This window comes from Myotis brandtii, unplaced genomic scaffold (genome assembly GCF_000412655.1).
Source record: "Myotis brandtii unplaced genomic scaffold, ASM41265v1 scaffold95, whole genome shotgun sequence".
Lineage (NCBI taxonomy): Eukaryota > Metazoa > Chordata > Mammalia > Chiroptera > Vespertilionidae > Myotis > Myotis brandtii.
In genome coordinates, this window is record NW_005371920.1 from 2,069,915 (window position 1) to 2,089,206 (window position 19,292).

General features: G+C 41.1%; 1 protein-coding gene across 3 annotated transcripts in view; it reads right to left on the minus strand.

The window, feature by feature from the left end:
- Window positions 1-19,292, minus strand: part of KCTD16 (potassium channel tetramerization domain containing 16) — a 241,898-nt gene that overhangs the window by 211,267 nt on the left and 11,339 nt on the right. Inside the window, exons 2-4 of one of the 3 annotated variants that reach the window (XM_005886000.2) lie at window positions 9,547-9,677; window positions 7,446-7,535; window positions 4,577-5,718 (exon numbers count right to left, since the gene is read on the minus strand). In XM_005886000.2, the coding sequence (XP_005886062.1) occupies window positions 4,577-5,408 (832 nt within the window). In that variant the 5' untranslated portion in view covers window positions 5,409-5,718; window positions 7,446-7,535; window positions 9,547-9,677. Of the gene's footprint in view, window positions 1-4,576; window positions 5,719-6,090; window positions 6,201-7,445; window positions 7,536-9,546; window positions 9,678-19,292 lie in introns of those variants that run through there. The other 2 variants (XM_005885999.2, XM_005885998.2) reach the window with 2 other exon arrangements.

Sequence of the window (19,292 nt, forward strand, 5' to 3'; positions counted from 1 at the left end):
ACCAGGGGGCAGCTCCTGCATTGAGCGTCTGCCCCCTGGTGGTCAGTGTGTGTCATAATGACCAGTCATTCCCAGTGGTTCTGCTGTTAGGGTCAATTTGAATATTACCCTTTTATTATATAGGATAGCCAAGATATGGAGGCAGCTTAAGTGCCCATTAATAGATGAGTGGATAAAAAAGATGTGGGATATATATACAATGGAATATTACTTGGACATAAAAAAACAACAACAATGAAATCTTACCATTTGTGACAACATGGATGGACCTAGAGGGTATTATGCTATGTGAAATAAGCTAAACAAAAAAGACAAGTACTATATGATTTCACTTATTGAAGCTTTTTGTTGTTAATCCTCACCAGAGGATACTTTTTCCACTGATTTTTAGAGAGAGTGGAAGGGAGGGGTAGAGACAGAAAGAGAGAAACATCCATGTGAGAGAGACACATCAATTGTTTGCCCCCCAGATATGCCCGGATTGGGACCAGGGATCAAGCCAGCAACTGAAGCACGTGCCCTTGACTGGAATCAAACCCTCCATCCTTCAGTCCTCAGGCCGATGGTCTAACCACTAGGGAAGTGTTGGGTAATTTACAGTACCCAGAACCATATATTCTTTCCCAAAACAAGGCCATGCTGCTAAATTCTAAGAGAGAAATCATTACAACTGATCTACTTTTCTCCAACACCCCATCTAAGTCAATAGCCCTGAACATATTTACTGTGTAGGTAAAGCAATTTAGAGACTTTTGTGACAACAACCTTTTAAATTTAAGGAAATAAAATAAAGAGAAGAAAGGTTAAAATGTACCTACAAGAAGCAATTTGTTTAAAAAAAGGTGAAGAATCAGTGCCTCTATCTGTAATTCACAGAACTCAGAGTAATCATCCTATGAATTAAACTCCCTACTTGTGGTCATGTTATCATGGCTTTATGAGAGGCAAATGCCTTTCAATCTGAGTGCTTTGGGGCATTTGTCTGAAGTAACTGACTCATGAATAGGATTAAGGAAGTGTGCATAATTCTCTCCAAACAGGAACAATCTTCCCACTCTCTCTGGGATTGGAAGATGACTCTAAATAAGAGGTTCATTTATTTCCATGCACCTGTGATTTTTGTGCCTAAGTGGTGTGAATGGTTATTGAGGATCTGGTTCAAAATCAGGACTTCTCTTTTCTAAATTACTTAGCTCCCATTTCGTTCAGAGGTGAATCAAGAAGGCATTCTCTGATGTTTATGATATTGCCTTCTATACAACACCGGAAGAGAAGAGACATAATGATTTAGCTAGTTGGATGGGTAAGGAAGAAATGGAACTTTCTCATTGTTTTAAATTAAAACAAAGCAGTTATCTAAAATACTTTGTAAGGCAGTCCTAGGATAAGCATTTCTATGTTCCTATATCACATTTTCTAGGTTGCTGATACATGAATCATAATCCATAGCATCTCACATATCATTTTGGTGTGTAAGCAATGCAGACAAACACATTTCTTTTCATCCTCTTAAACGCATAGTACAGACACCTGTTAACTTTTTAAAATATATTTTTATTGACTTTAGAGAGGAAGGGAGAGGGAGAGAGAGAGAGAAACATCAATGATGAGAGAGAATCATTGATCAGCTGTCTCCTGCATGCCCCCCACTAGGGATGGAGCCAGCAACCCATGCATGTACCCTGACCAAGAATCGCATGTGTTCCAATTGGGGAGACTGGAGGTGGAACCTGCAACCTGGTTATGTGCCCTGACCAGTGATCAAAAATCAGCAACCTTTTGGTGCATGGGACAACATTCAACCAACTGAACCACAATGGCCAGGGCAACACCTGTTGACTTTAATTGTTCATAATTCTACATTAACTAAATAGTCAAAACTACCTGATGCTGACCATCAATTCTAGATTTACATGAAGATTAAATAAGGCAAGAATCTAGCCTTTTTAATAATACAAGGAATTTTGGTCTCCCACTTTTCCCGTGGAAAACTTGAGGGGAAAAGTCAGGTAAACAGGGGAAGAAGGAGTCATTCCCATGACTGCCAACTACTATATACAATGTATTAATTTCTTATTGTTTATTTTTTACTATGATATGGATCCAGGCAAAGTGATTCTGCATTATCCCTGGGTTATTAGAAGAGTCTGACTGCTTGGAGTTAATTTTATATATATATAAACTTATATATTTATTATATATAATATTTAACCTAAGAAGTAGTTGAATTTCTCTATAAAGAGCGTGTGTGTGTGTGTGTGTGTGTGTGTTGGCTGGTTTTTTGAGGATGCAGGGGCACTCCCTGCGATTAGTGCTGCCCTTTGGAATCTGCCAGGTTGCAGCTTCTTTTCTCTGTTCTCTCAGCTCTACACCTGTGCTGTAGCCTGGGGCTCTGTCCCTCTCTGTGGGGCTCAGTGGGGCTAGCTGTTGCTGGACAAAGATTGCATACAGTCAGCTTTAGAGCACCTCCCACGGTTTCAGTCTATTAACCAGAGCACAACAGTTTGATGAATTAATGCTTATATAGGCACAGTTGGCAGCTTCTAATTAAATAATTATGGCTAACCAGCTTCATGGAAGCTGTTACGGACCCTAGAAAGCCAGCTGTCAGTCTTGTTGGTCTTTAGACAGAGGAAGAGTTAACAGTGAGCTCTGGGTATTAGGCACAAAGGGGAAGTATATCATATGCAACATACATGCTGTGCAATATAAAGTTGCTGTGTGTTTGTGCTAGCCTGACCAGAGGGATGGAGAGCAAACTGTTCCTTAAGCACTCTCAGCAGCCCAGCAAAGAAAGAAGTAATTACATGATCAGGAGCACAGAGCCCGTCCAAAGCATCCTAAAGAGGGCACCATGTTAGACACATGAGTCTTTAATCAGTCTTTGACACAGAAATGTCACTGAGATAGTAGGTAAATACAAATCAGGTTCTGGGTCTCATTTAGAAGTACAAGTGATTAGAAATCTATTGTGGTCTTTTGGGGGATAGAGTTATTATGATTTTATTTGACTGAACTTTTTTAAGATGCGAATATTAGAAATCAGAGAACAAGATAAATATCACAAACCTAGATTTGAACTCTAAGGTGCATTTTTCCATAAAGTGAGAAGATATTTGTTCTACATAATCACAGATAATATCAGATTCCTTTACAGAAGGCTAGAAAGCTAGAGTCTTATCTCTACACTAGTGGGAAATTCACCAGAAGGAAGAAAGCAATGTCTGGTATCTGGCAACTGAGCTTCAGCACAGAGGAATATATAGATTATAGGTAAGTGCCATAGATAGCGTTACTGGACCAAATCATGCTTGTTATTACACATTAGTATGCTACAGACCTGATCACTGATTTCACACTTCTCCACAGGCTGTCCTTTCTACACACACATAGGACTTGACTTCTAAAAACCCAGTACAGAACAATTCGACTTCCCACTGACCAGCAATTCAGCAAGGCTTCCAGCACCACCTCCAAAGGAATAAACACAACTGTAGGCAAAACTGAGTCCAAGAAATTCATTTGTTATATTCAAATATATTTGGACATTTTAACCCCCTAAATGTATGGGTTTGCCTTTAAATAAGAAGAGAGGAAATCGAATGTTAACACTGGAAACATATTTCTTATGGAATTCACTTCCCAACTCCCAGGCCAGTTGAATATCAAGCACTAGACTTTCAGCGGTCAATGGCTTACAATTTATCTAAAAAAATGCTATTTCATAACGCATAACAATCTGTATTGAAAGTTGTCATTTAGGCAAATGGACTGACCTCTAAGAAACCGAGTTCAAAAACTTCAATATAATAGTTCCCTTTCCTTTTTCCCTCTGGTTTCCTTTTACGTCAGTAATTCTATCACCTCAGCTGCCTAGATGTTTGCATGTGATTGACAATTCTCAAGGACCTAACTCTTTCTAGGTGGATCTTAAATGAAGTTCAGCTTAAATCTGCAATGAAATTCAAGTCTCAGTACAAATTACTGAAGAATCAAATAGCAGACTTATAAAGCCTATAAAAAAAAATTTAGACTTGGGGGGAGGGTAAGAAAGGGAGTCTTTCGTCAGTGTATACTGCCATCTAGCCAAAACCACATCATTCAGTATAACATCCATTTGTGTTTTCAAAGCCCCTGATGAAAGCAAGTCTTCAGCAACTAGCTTAATAGATCCCAAAGTTCAGATAAAAGAATAGACAGCAGCACTTCACCCACTTCGAGTCTACCAACCTCCGTGGACCAACAGCCAAGTTCTAATCATCACCATAACTTCACAATTCAACATCTGGCAAACAGATATATATGTCTGTTTTCATTCCACATAATACCAATATCATTTGCATCTTGTAATTTTGAGGCCTTTGAATATTCTGTGACTTCACTGAAAAACAGATAAAGTTGCCTTAGGTAACACACGAGAGCTGAATTATAAACTCTAATACTCTAGCTATACCTCAAGTTAAAAAATAAAAATCCCAAAGTAATAGTCCTTAGACACTGACAGAACATGCAGACCATACACATCTGTAAAGGGAATCAATACACATGAACAATAAAAAGAACCCTTTGCACTTACGGTAGAAGACGTACTCAGTGTAGCTTGACCAGATCTTGTCATCTGTATATTGGTTGAGGAAAGATGCTGTCACTGAGGAGTTACAGGCCACCATGTGGAATCCACACTCTGACAACATGTCAAAAGCCCTTTCCAGATGCTTGAATTTGAGATAAAATCTGGAGGTGTATCTTTCTGGGGCTCGGTCAGGGTCTCTGCTCTCATTCAAAGTTTCTCCAAAGACCTCCTTTGCCAAGGAAATCCTTCCACAAACCAAAATCCGGGGAACTCTCCGAAACTTGGCATCTGCCTGCCCCTCTCTGCCCATGGTGCAGGACCCTCTGTAACCCACAGTAATGAAACCCCACTTGCGGTCAGCAGGAAGCAGTGAGGAAGCAGGGCAGATTCTCGTGTCACTTCCTTGGGAGGCATCTTCGAAGTCACTATGGCAGAATTCCTCCGGGCTTTGCTTGATTTCATCAGGGGTCAGGAGTTTGACCAAGTCTGGGAGCTGGAAGTACTCAGCTTCCCTTTTCAGTCTTCCTCTCTCTGGAAAGTGATCAGGCAGGACCACCTGCCTATCCCTGAGATAGTCCAGAATGTAACGAAACAAGAATCCATCTCTGTCAATGAAAAACCTTCCCTTGGAGTCCTTAGCTAGATCGTTAGCTGTGTCTCTTTTGGGGGAAAACATTTTCCACAGGAGGGAATGAGGGATGCTTATTAATGTAGAATGGCGAGTGAAATAAACTTGACCCCCAACATTCAGCTCCATGACTTCAGGGAAGGAGTTTGGAACTGTGGCCCCTTGTTCTCGAGGATAATAACGACTACAGTTTCCACTCAGAGCCATTGTCCCTTTCTTGTTCTCCTCCTCCTATTTTAATTTGAAGGTGCAATCAAAAGGAGTCACAGCCTTATCCTTTACATCAACTTGAAAGGGAGGGAGAAAGAATGATGCTAACTTGTTAAAAACGACCTCTTCTTACCCCAGTATTTTCCCCCAAGAAAGCAAAATTTAGAATAGTCCACAGGTGAAGTAGTTGAAACCCTGGCTGGTGATGAGCTATGACTTCATGGAATATAATCAACTCATCTCCATTCGATCTTCCCCCAGGTTCAGTAGACAGGCAGGTTAAGTCCCCAGTTACTCAGAGATCTGTCTAAAGGAAAAGAAAGAAAATTATTTCCTCAAGCCCAGCATGAGTCAGAAAGAGAGAGAGAGCTGATGGAGAGGGGAGCGGAGAGGGGAGGGAGGTAGAGGGAGCGAGGGATAATGGGAGGAAGGGAGATAGGAAGTATTTTACATAAGCAGCCTTGGAACTACTGATTTTAGCCATTCTCCCAGGAAATAGCTTCTCTCAAGTTATTCTGTGCCTATATGTTTATCCATACACCTCTGTCTCCAGCAATTAGTATTAAAAACATTTCTATTTGCATTTCTGCATTTAAAAAGTAATATGCAATTTTAAGCTTCTAAGATGGGATTTTTTCCCCCCATCTGGACAGTAAAATCAGTAAGCCTCAGAACTTACCTTCGGGAGTGCTGGAAACTCGGTCCTGTGAATAAATACCCATTAGCCAAGCAGTCAGAATGCACAGCCACACTGAGCCTATCAATGCAAAGTGCCAGAAAGATGTGCTCTTAGAAAAAAATTATATATATTTATATAAATGTATATTTGTATGTATGTATATATTCATTTCCAATCTCAAGTTAAAACAAGTCACAAAAAGTTAAAGGGTGATGAGAGGTGACTGGCTTGAAGAAGCAGAGTAAAATATTCAACCAAAGCGTCTCCAGGGAGGGGGGTGGGGATCAAACCTTCAGCAAGAATCCTTAAAACAGAAGAGTTGCAAGAGGTATCAGGACTTAGAAGCTTTTCAGAAAGCCCAGCAGCAGAAAAACGGAGGTGCCCTGCTGGGGTCCCAGGTAGCCACCCCACCTGCCGGCAAGGGCGAACAGGCTCCCATGCTCCTAGCTAGGTGGGAGCCGTTGGGAGCCCTTGGGAGCCGTGGGAAGCAGGTGCGAGCTGAGCTGGAGAAGCCGGCAGGAGCCGGTGGGATCCGGCACCTTCAAAGCGCAGAGAAGCCAGCGGGTCTGGGCTCCTGCTTCTCAGGCGGGTGGCGAAGCTGGGCGGTTCCACAGTTCCCAGTGCAGTTGGGCTGCTGTTGTTTCAGCAGTGCAGGCAAGAAACCATCCAGGGAAATGACTATTACATCATCTTAAAGGAATATGGCTTGGAGAAAGCGGAGGCAGCGCGAGTCACGTCCTCCTCGGTGACAGGTCGCCGGGATGGCACAGGGACACAGTGCGCTTGCCTTGGGCAAGGGACTCCGGGGCGCTCTCTCAGGGCTTGGGGCGGGGACGCCGCGCGGCCACTTCCCTCCCTGCCCAGTCTGGAAGTCTGGAGTTTCCAGGGCCGTCGCTTAGCCTTTTCTTCTCTTTTGACCTCTACTGCCACCACCATCCCCCAGAAACAACCCCCCAAACCTGTGGAGAGATAAACGCAAGTGAAATTTTCACTTGACAAATCTACAAACAAACCTTTTGCACAGGCACTGAATTTCAGCTGAAGGGCAAATTTTCCCTTAAAGCTTGCTTAAAAAAAAAAAAGCACACCTAATGACCCCAAGGTTCTAACTACTGGTATAAAGTATTTGCTGTGTTTTTTAAACCAAAGGTACATTAAACCATGTTCTCTTAAACACCCTCCTCTTTTTTCTCCTCTTGTTCCATCCCTCTGCCAATCCACCAATAAATAAATAGGTAGATAAATATTTACAGTCTCTCTGGAATTAATCCCTTTTCAAAAAAATACATGAAGCAGAAGCACGGACACCCTCAGAAAGCCCACAGTTTACACCAGTAAATATCATCTTAGCTTACCTGTGAGAAATTGTAACCTGCAACCTTTCTCTGGGGCTGCTTCCTTGCTGAGCATCTCCTTGGGTGTGCCCCACTCATCCCAGGAGGTCCCTGATGGAAGACACGCCCACTAAGAGACAGTTTACTCCTGTCCCAAAGGACTCCCTTAAGTGCATCATTAGAGTTTCAGGAAGGCATTTCCAGGGCAACATAATCCACTAACATAGTGCTTCCAGTTGATCCTGCCAGTCAATAATGGCCCGGCCAACAGTTTACAGTAAGTCTGCCATTTCCCCTTTAAAACACCAGTGTCTTAGGACTCACATTCTTAATAAGAATATAGTACTTCATCTATGAATAATATATGTGAGCCATACTCCATCCCAAACAATTGCTATTAAAAAACCAAAAATGGAGAGTATAATTTAGATACAATTTATGGGACGCATGTGTTTATTGCCAAATTTTCCTCAAGATTTAGCTTGAAGATAGACTTAGCAGTAGCATAAATTAATTACTAGCTTAACAATCTTTTCTTTCCATAACTATCAGGTTACTAAACACATTCTAAGTCTTAGCTAACACTCCAACACCTGAGTATATTTGATGTTGTTTCTTAACTACTGTATTAATCTGTTCTGGCCTCAATCATTTGGGTCTTAATGCTGGACCAATCAAGGAAATGTTTATTATTTGATGAACTTATATCGCCATCTACTGTCCCTAAGCTATCAGTGCAGATCTGTATCTGGCAATTTAACGGAGCCAAACGTTAGATTTTTTTTTCTTTATTTTAAAGTTTTTGTAGTGGCTTGAGTATTGGAAACACACTGTTCACCATAATGACAAAATGAACATTTAGTTGCCACCAGGTCAAGGGAAAAATAAGTGTGAGTCCATGCCTATTAAGTATTGGGTTTGGTTGTAGTTAAAAGTAAACAAATATTTTATCTCTAACAGAGAAGGCCAGTATACCATGACAACAGCTTTGGAGACTGGATATTAAAATATCCTGGGGACATTTTGAGAGGAAGTGGAGAATAGGAGTGAGAAAAACCATAGCTTTTTAAAGCTAAAAGAAACTTGAGAAATGAAAATCACCATCTCATTTTAGAGAAATTGAGGATCAGAGAGAAAACATTCCCACAGGAATACACAGCCTCGGAGTAACAGGGTGGGGTTTAGACCAATCATTCTGATCAATATCTTGTTTTTAACCTTCCATATACTAGAATAGCAATAGAGAAGAGGCAAGTTAAAAACAATAATAAGCTCAAGATTGCTACACATTTAAAAACAGAAAACAGCAAGTTACTTGAAAGACTTTTTCACATTAAGTTAAATTGCAAGGCTAAAAAAATTTACATTAAAAAGAGTATTCTGAATTTCCAAAATGAGGAGCTCTGATCATTGATCTGGGTTTCATAGGTTAGGCTGTGCTTTGAGACTAGTTCTTAACCTTTTAGAGAATGGACTGCTTGGAGAATCTTATGAAATCTAGAAAATGAACACAAAAGCATAAAGGTTTGTATTCCATGTCTGGGGAGGAGCTGTAAAGAGAAGAACCAGGGAGCCACAGGGCCGGGCACTCACATCCCTAGCAATCTGCAAACTTCTACAATGAATCGTCTCTTTGAAATTAGATTACACATACACTCAGAGACACACTCTAAGGATTGAAAAAAGAAAACATTCACCAGACAACCTTAACCTTCTGACCCATGGTTGGACCACACAACCTGAACTGGTATGTTTTAAGAAACACTGTATATCCTATTCTTTGCACAGTATTGCTTTATATTATCTTGTGCTAAAATGTTCATTTATTATAGTAAATTGTGAAAAAAATAAACAATTATTTTGCTAGCCCCCTTTAGGCATACTTACTTCTTTAAAATATTTTTTTTTATTGATTTCAGACAGGAAGGGAGAGGGAGAGATAGAAACATCAATGATGAGAGAGAATCATTGATTAGTTGCCTCCCGAATGCCCCCTACTGGGGATCAAGCCTGCATGCAACCTGGGCATGTGCCTTTGACTGGAATAGAATCTGAGACCCTTCATTCTGCAGGGTGATGCTCTATTCACTGAGCCAAACCAGTTAGGGCTATGCATACTTACTTTTTAATCTACTTGAAGCCTCAAGAAATTAAGAATGCCTGGGCCTCTCTTCCACCTTTTTGAGAGACCAGGGATTTGGTTCAAGATTGGTTAACATCCTCTGCTCTGTACGTTTTCTTGTTCCTTACTGTCTGGGAGATAAACAAATGAAAGGCGAGACTTAAAAAAATAGGCTTGAAGGAAACAAAGCAATATAACATAGAGAGAGATTTGAATAGTGCTGGAGTAAGCGAGCGTGTCTCAGGGACGTTGTCAGTAAGCCTTGAAGCTGTTGGGTGCCTTAACAAGAGGCAAGAAGCCAAGTCTAGGCTGTAAGTGTATTCCTGTCCTTCGTGTCAGCAGATCACACTGCTGGTGTAATGATTCTCTTCTGGCAGCTCTCTGCTGAAACATTGAGGGATGCCACACTGGCCCAAAGGTTGAACATACGGCAACAGATTTCTCTTAAGGGCAGAGCAAGAAAGAATGTTTCATTCTGTTCTTAGTAATAGTCAAGCCTATATAGCACATCAAGACACACCATGGGTAAATTGTGTAATTCATAAAGTGTGTCTTAGCCTGTTTCCTGTTCCCCATGGGCACACACCCCCATAGCGGAATGTTGAAGAGTACATTCTCAAAAGGACAATTTTAATTTTGGAACAATGTGATCACTTCCCACATTTTCACCCCAACCCATCTTTAAGTTTCCTCTTCCCTCGAGCAGAGATAGCTTTTAGGCTGCCTGTCTTTTTTATGAGGGAAGGAGGGAATTGATTTCATAAGCTTACTCATACTAAGATGCTGTGCACTCATTGTACTGGGGGCCCGAAGGACTCCTGCATTATCATAATAGCTACTGTTGATGGAAGGCTGGCCATTGAGCACTTAAAACAACTTCCCAACATTTCACCCCAACCCATCTTTAAGTTTCCTCTTCCCTCGAGGCAGAGATACTTTTAGGCTGCCTGTCTTTTTTTATGAGGGAAGGAGGGAATTGATTTCATAAGCTTACTCATACTAAGATGCTGTGCACTCATTGTACTGGGGGCCCGAAGGACTCCTGCATTATCATAATAGCTACTGTTGATGGAAGGCTGGCCATTGAGCACTTAAAACAGTCATTATCCCTCTTCCAACTCTGCCTGACTGGCTGTGTGACATTGGACAGGAGACTCAGTGTCTCTGAGCCAGGGTAAAGTGCAGGTAATAAGACCTGACTTCCAGATGTGTTGTGCAGATTAAATACTGTGATGCATGTAAGACCCCCCAGCACATCCCCTGGCTCTAGGTGAACGCTTCATAAATAGTAGTATACATGAGAGCAGCAGTAGTAGTTTTTTGCTGTTAGACTCAAGTAGAAGCATGAACAAGTTACCAAAGATGCTCAAAGATTGAAATTAGGTTCTACTTTCAAAATCTTTCCTCTTCCCATATGCAGCTTGAGTTAAAGATCATTGCTTATCATAGATGTATTTGTTAATAATGGAGGTGATTTCAGGCTTTGGAAGGGAGACGAGGTGGCCAAATGAGAAACAGAATAATCAATTCCACAATGGTTAATAATGAAAATGCCACTGTCTTCTGCCAGACAAGACTACATTTCTGGTATCCTTTTGTTCATTCCACGCGGCTTTATGAAGTACTTGTGTTATGTCCAGCACAGTGCTAGGTATTTAAAATGTTGAATTCTATATAATCTCTGAACTCAAACACTCACAAACACACATACACTGATACTCAAAATCCTACCAGTGGAAGACAACGATGAAAAACTTCTAGATTTCTGAGCACTGCCTCTTATTTGCAGAAAGATGCCTGCTGCTGTATTCAGCTATTAGTCCTACACAGTTCACATATGATTTGGACAAACCACTTCACCTCAGGTGGTCTCTGCTTCCATAACTATAAAATGAAGTTGTCTCCCCATCTAATGACACTGTGACTGGTGGCAAAACAAAGATAAAATACAGCTGTCAAATCTTCAGAGACATACTAGACATACTTCAGAGACAAATTACTAGGAAGTAATCTGTTAGGTAAGAACAGAAAAGAAAGGCAGCAAACAGAGATCTTGTTACATAAAGCCTTACAAGGAAGAATTTGAATTTGACTTGTGTAATCTTAAAGTTGGAAGAGAAGAGACACTTCGAGGTCACCCACTGCAGCCTCAGATCCACCTAAATGTTTGAGACAATAGAAAAAGTTCGGTTTAGTCATTTTTTCTACAGTCTCTTCCTAAAAATACTCATAAACTCTACTCTCATAAAATACAAATAATACCTAAAGCTGTTCATGTCATCATAGTGCCTCTGAACAGAAGTCTGCAGAATTAAGTTCTTTCAAGTGAAATGTCCTTTTTGAAATCTGAGCTTTACAAATTTTGTATGCTGATCTAAAAAGAAAGTACTGCTCTTCAGGTAGGACATTACTATTTCATAGGGTCTAAGATGTTTTGTGTGTGTGTGTTGTATGTGTTGTGTGTGTGGGGGGGGATATATATTTCTGTAGTAGGCACAGATGTGAGATCACCTTATAGGTTTCTCTTCAAAACAAGGATACTTTTCTAGAACAAGTGGTCAAAGCCAGGAGTGCACAATTTGGCGGTGAAGTTGAGTAAAGCCAACTTGCACATACAGAGTGGGGCAAAAGTAGGTTTACAGTTGTTCATATGGAAAATACAAATAATTAATAATATAAGAATAAACTTTGTGTTTTATGTACTCACAACTGTAAACGTGCTTTTGCCATACTCTGTATGTGTTTTGAAACTGATCCTCGTCAGTATGAAACCTAATCAATAGAAATACAGACTGCATTTCTTTTTTTTTAACTCACCTGAGGATATGTTTTATTGATTTTTTTTTTAGAGAGAGAGAGAGAAATGTCAGTGTGAGATAGAAATATCGATCAGTTGGCTCCCATATGCGCCCTGACAGGAGATTGATCCCACAACCTAGGTATGTGCCCTGGCTGGGACTGGGAATTGAACCACAACCTTTTGATATATGGGATGAAGCTCCAACAAACTGAGCCGCCCTGCCAGGGCCAGACTCTATTTCTTAAAATAAATTTCCAATAAGGAAAAAAATGGAATGCAGTTGCTCAACTATCAAACAGTTGGTTCCAGCAAATACAATGCAATATTTCAAGAATGGTTATAAAAAAGAAGAGAGATACCCTGCTTCCCCTTACAGATGCTCTGCTAGCAGCCTGCTAACCACGTTGTATTATTCACCACACTAGAGGGCCGGTGCACAAAATTCGGGGGGGGGGCGGGGGGGGGGGGAAAGGGGTCATCCCTCAAAACGGATTGCAAGAGGGCGCAAGCCAGGCTGAGGGACCTCACCGGTGGATGATCAGGGCTGGGGATGTACCACAGGAGGGTTCCAGGGCGTGTCCAGCCTGTCTCACTCAGTCCTGATCAGCTGGGCCCCAGCAGCAAGCTAACCTACCAGTCGGAGCATCTGCCCCCTGGTGGTCAGTGCACGTCATAGTGATTGGTTGACCAGTCAACTGCTCCCTGGTAGTCAGTGCATGTCATAGTGAGCGGTTGAGCAGCCTTAGCATATCATTAGCATGTTATGCTTTGATTGGTTGAATGGCCGACTGGACGTTAGCATAGTAAGGTTTTATTATATAGGATGATGCTGTTATGTACACTGTATTGTACATGTTGGGATAGTCCTCATTATGTTTGCTAAAGATTATGTAATATGTTTCTTGGTAAAGGAGTAGTGTAACTTGTAGGTCTGTAATTGTCACTCTTTTATCTCCTACCTAGAAAAACCATTTTTCAAATGACATCTTTGTCATCATTCCAAAATATGCAAGCAGTATCAAATCAGAATAAGCTTAGGTGTTAAGTTCAAAAACACTCATTTATTTTTAAAAATTCAGTCAAAATGTGTAATAATATGTCAGTGGTCTGTAGAGTGCATTTTGATTTTTCCCCAAATAGTTGTATGTATAAATGGAATTGATTGAACCCCCAGAAGCTACTTGCAGGAAATAGAGTTTTAAAATCCTGGTTCTAATGAAAAGGAGCAGGTTTTAGAATCAGGCAGAGCAGGGTTTGAAAGAGGTACCTACCAGCTGTATGATCACGAGCTAATCTCTTTATCTCTCTGAGGATTGTCGCCTCATATAGATACTATTAGAAATAAAAATATCCACTTTGCTGGATTGATATAAGGATTAGCAATAATGCTCTGTGGAAGTGGTTGGCTCACAGCACATGATCAGTAAGTAATGGGCAATGTGATTATATTTATGTTTGGCTCGATCACCTCCTCTATCCCTCTTCCTCTACTCTCAGCCCATTCTCATGGGGTTTTGTGAATGAGTGGATGTAAGGGCAGATACCACGTTACTCATTCATGCTGGTGATGAGATGTCCTTTTTCTGAAAGTCTGCTTCTCCCTTCTGGGAGGGGAATAGGGGAAAGGAAAGGGATACTGGGAACACTGAGCACATTTGTCCTTGGAGATAGATAATTAGTTCATTTAAAAACATATTCTTTTGCCTTAGATGCTACCTATACCTTTCAAAGATGAGTGGAAGAAAGTGAATGAACAGGCTCATTCAAAATATTTCACATCATTTTGCAGTGATTCAGCATAATCACTTGGTGTAGTGATTACAGAGACATTTTTCACAACTAATTCCACACATGCCATACTTGTAGGTTGAGATGAATCTTATCCATGGCATCTGTACATGAGGAACAGCAGGAGAGAGAAGGGCAAAGACCAGATAACAAGTGGAAAGACTTAGCTCAAGGGACAAAACTGAACTGCTTTACCAGCGGACTCAAGAAGTCAAAGCTGGAAATTTCAGTTATGCTCTGAATATCTGGTATTCAAATACCTTTTTCCCTTGCCTTTGGAGTTATTTGCAAGAAATCCATGGAACAGGAATTGTTTTTTACTCAATTTAGCATCTCAGATAGTACAGGTTCTGGCATCTGGAAAGAGCTCAATAAATGTTTGTTGAATTTAATTGCAGGAGCAAGAGAGTATCCTCAGAATGGCCCAAGAAAACAATATGCTAAGAAACTGGCAGGGTCATGTCAGAATGTGCTGTTGGTCAAGAATACATGGTAGCTGATTTCAGTTTATTCTCAAAACATGGAGTTCTTTTTGCTGGCTGGGACCTTTTCATTTGGTCAGGTCCCCAAGAAATGAACTAACTGCAAAAATCACCCTTTCTTAACTCACCGCTGCAGAGATGTCATTCAGGTACCCAGTGTGGAGTCTAACTGGGATGGAAAAATGAAAGACCCTTTAAAGCAGCGGTTCTCAACCTGTGGGTCGCGACCCCTTTGGCAGTCGAACGACCCTTTCACAGGGGTCGCCTAAGACCATCCTGCATATCAGATATTTACATTACGATTCATAACAGTAGCAATATTACAGTTATGAAGTAGCAACGAAAATAATTTTATGGTTGGGTCACAACATGAGGAACTGTATTGAAAGGGCCAGAAGGTTGAGAACCACTACTCTAAAACAAAAAACTACTTTCAAAGGGGCAGATAATAGTTCTTACAGTCATGAAGTAGCAACGAAAATAATTTTATGGTTGGGTCACAACATAAGGAACTGTATTTAAAGGGCCAGAAGGTCGAGAACCACTGCTTTAAAGGAACATCCTTGAAAGAGTAAGGAATAAAAAAGTTTCATATTTCACTGACACCCGTTTCTTAAAACACCCATGTCTGTGTCTGTGGTCAAACAAATTAATAAAGTTAACAAATGAAACTAATTCTGCCAGACATTTTCATATACATTATCTCTTTTAATTCCCACAACAATCCTCAACTGTTGGCATTGTGGGGAGAATAAAAGATCCTCCAAAAGGTTAAGTAATTAACAACAAGTTAATTACCGTTGTAATTAACCCAGCCTGTCTAATCTCAAAGCCCCTTGTAACTACATGAACCTTATTCAGCAATATAGTTCCATTTATTAAATTTCCTCAATAGGTCCCCAATATTTGGATTTAGCACCACACAGAACCAGAGTAACAACACATTCCTAGCATAGATCACCACTATGTCCCCAATTCTAGTTCAGTGCCTGACCCAGAGAAAGTACTCCATAAGTATTGTCAAAGGGTTGTTAGAACAAAAAAGTGGATGAATGAATGAGTGAATGAACAAACAAACAAGCTACCAGTTGGGACAAGGATATCAAGAAATTTTAACTGGATATAGGAAGAGTCTGATCTTGTGCAGTATGTCTAATTTTCTTGTCTCCTGAAATGTTGGTTCCAAATAGGATAATGATTTCAAAGATGAAAAAGGTTCCAAGGATGAAGAAAAAGTTTATAATCACAGCATCACAGAATTGGCCCTTTATGAATCAATCCAAAAGGATGAGTAATTAATTTATATGTTTTATGTTCCAGAGTTTAGAAGTTCTTAGAAATAAACCTCTTTGGGATAAGACTCTCTAGGAACAATAAAACCCTAGGTGGTTATGGGTTTTTTTTAAGTTCTTAGATGCTGAAGAAAATATTAGTTACTTAAAAAATATCTTGCCAAGGCACCAGGCAATTCTAATCCAGCAATTTTATGCATCAGTCACACTGCATCCTTTCCAAAAAGTGTGAGTGGAGTGGGGTGTGGGGTTGGGAAGCCTGGTAATGATTGACCAGACACACCTGCAGGGCACAGATTTAAGGGGCCAATGCACACAATTCAAATGTGACTTGGGAAACATCACTCTTTTGCTGTATAATGCAGATTTGCACAGCTTCTGCCAAGGAAATTGCATGTTACCTTTATAGACAATGATCTGAGCCTCAAGCACATCTCGCAATTACAATGTGTGATTCAGTGGCTGCCAAAGGATATCAGGCAATTGTTTGAAATGGAACCAGTGTCTCATATCTTCCTAATAAACCTGATTGCTATTCATTAGGGAAACTATGACCCCTTCCCCAAAAGAAAAAGATGTATGTATCTGATAGAAACAGGATTCAATCTTGTATCTCTTGACCAGCCCCTGGAATTTTTCAAATACTTAAATGAGATCTTAAGGGTAATTACATACATCTATGTTGTTAAAGTGCCATTATACTGGACACAGAGGCTAAGATTACCCTTGGATAGAATATTAAATGAAATCAAGACAAAAAATTAGATAAGGATGGAGAAGTGGTGGATTTCTTATGTGCACAGAGAGTAAGCAAGTGCACTCTAAATTTTTACTGCCATTTTGCCCAAGGACATTTATGCCTATAAGTAGAAGGAAAGGAAGATAAAGTCACTACCCACTGAATGTAACCAATTAAGTCCATGTGGAGAACATCAGTGCTTCACAAGAATAACATCTCCCTCCTAGAAGTTCACCTGCAGAGTCACTGGCTCATCAAGTCACTGAGTCCTTCCCCAATTACTAACAACAACTAAGGTTGCTGGAGTCCAATAAAGAAGCTTTGAGCTCCTTTAAAACACCTCTTCTGTTCCATGTCTCCTATTCATTTACTCAAATATTTACAAATCTATTTGTATAAAGAACTATGTTAACTGTAGAGAATACAATGTTTAATCAGACAGGAGACCTACCTTCAACAAGTTGATAATCCAGCAAGCAGAACAGAGGAAAATACTCACTCTGTGTCCGCACTGGGACTAGGTAAGTGATGCACAGAAGAAAGTGGTGACTGCTGCTAAGAGAAGTGGAAAAGGGAGAGGAACCAAGATGGTGGTATAGGTAACTGCCTGTACTCACCGCCTCCCACAACTACATCAAAATTACAACCAAAATACAGAATAGCCATCATCCAGAACCGCCAGAAAGCTTGCTGAATGGAAGTCCTACAAATAGAGAAGTAAAGAAGAAAGCACACTGAGACTGGTAGGAAGTGTAGAGGCACGGAATGGAGGGAGATCATCTCTGCAGAGGCTGCCTGTGAGGAACAAGGGGTCTCTGCCCCACACCAGAAGCCTGGCCCAGGTTCCCAGAGCTGGGAAGAGAAGTTCCCAAAACTATGGGCTATAAAAACCAGTGTGGATTGGGGCTCAGTGATACAGAGGCTGCTGGAGACCCAGCTCTTCCTCTTACAGGGCTGGTGCACGAACTGAACTTACAAGGTCCCGCTTCCTCTGAGCTCCAAAACCAGGACGAGCCTTTTCGGGACACAGACACATATGAGGAGGAACTGGATTGTCTGGCATCAGGGCAGGAACTCAGGGTTGGCTTTCTCCCAGATGGAGGTTCTGGCAGAGATCATTGTTCCTATGCTGGGACCTCCTAGGTCACAGGGCTGACTGGCAGTCATTTCTGTTTGCTCTGCCCTGGTGATTCCCTAACACCCCGCCTCATCCAATTTACAACCCCACCCAGGCTGTGTGCAGAGGCTTTTGCATATGAACAGCCTGTCCTTGCTCAGGCTAAAATCAAACAAGCTGCAGCTGAGTCAGGGAATCCCCAAACCTATCAATAAAAGGGCCAAGACCTGGCACCAGCACCAGCCTGCCTTGCTTCATAGCTGGGCCTCACCTGGGCACTTCCAAACTCGATACAAAGAGGAGGAATCTTCAGATCTCTCTGTAGCTCCTGCTAGGTGGACCCAGGCAGTGGCTGACTTTGCACCTCCCTGGAGACCCAAGAGCCAGTGTACCCAGTGGCCAGTGTCAGACCATACCAGATTACAATTCTACACATCCATAAGTGACACACTCAAGGGGCAGACTCAGTGAGCACCAAAGCCCCACTGAAGCAAGTCCTGCTCCATAGGGGTGTCTCCTGCACAGCAGCTCTCCCACTGTAGTTGCAGCTGATCCTCACAGCCAATTGGCCAGGAGGTCAATTCCTCCCAGTGAAACCAACAGTAATCAAGTCTCAACTACAACAAGACTGTGCTCACAGCCCACAAAGGGGTACACCTAGAGTGCCCAGCTCAGGTGACTGGGGAGGCTGAGCCACTGTGCCCTATAGGACACCTACTACGCAAGGCCACTCTACCAATTCAAGGAGACATAGCAGCTCTACCCAATACATAGAAACAAACACAGGCAAACCCAAAATGTAGAGACAAAGAAACATGTCACAAATGAAAGAAATAGAAGAAAGAAAACTATTAAATATAAGATTTCAAAACCACAGTTATAAGGTTACTTGAGAATCTTCTAGAAACCTCCAAGGGACTTAGTGAGACTTTCAAGGATCTTAGTGAGAGTGCCAAAAAAAAAAAAAAAAAATGGAAAAGGACCCGTCAGAAATTAAGCACACACTGACTGAAAGAAAGAATACTATACAGGGACTCAACAGTAGAGTAGAGGATTCTGAGACTCTAATCAACAATTTGAAATATGAAGCAAAAAATACCCAACCAGAAGAGAAAAAAGAATCCAAAAATATAAAGATAGTGTAAGGAGCTTCTGGGACAACTTCAAGTGTACCAACATTCGCATTATGGGGATGCCAGAAGAAGAGAGAGAGCAAGATATTGAAAACCTATTTGAAGAAATAATGACAGAAAACTTTCCTTACATGGTGAAAGAAATAGACTTACAAGTCCAAGAAGCACAGAGAGTACCAAACAAGAGGAACCCAAAGAGGACCACACCAAGACACATCATAATTTAAATGACAAGGGCTAAAGACAAAGAGAGAATCTTAAAAGCAGCAAGAGAAAAGCAGTTAGTTATCTACAAGTGAATGCCCATATGACTTCCAGCTGATTTCTCAACAGAAACTATGCAGGCTAGAAGGGAGTGGCAAGAAATATTCAAAGTGATGAATAGCAAGGACCTA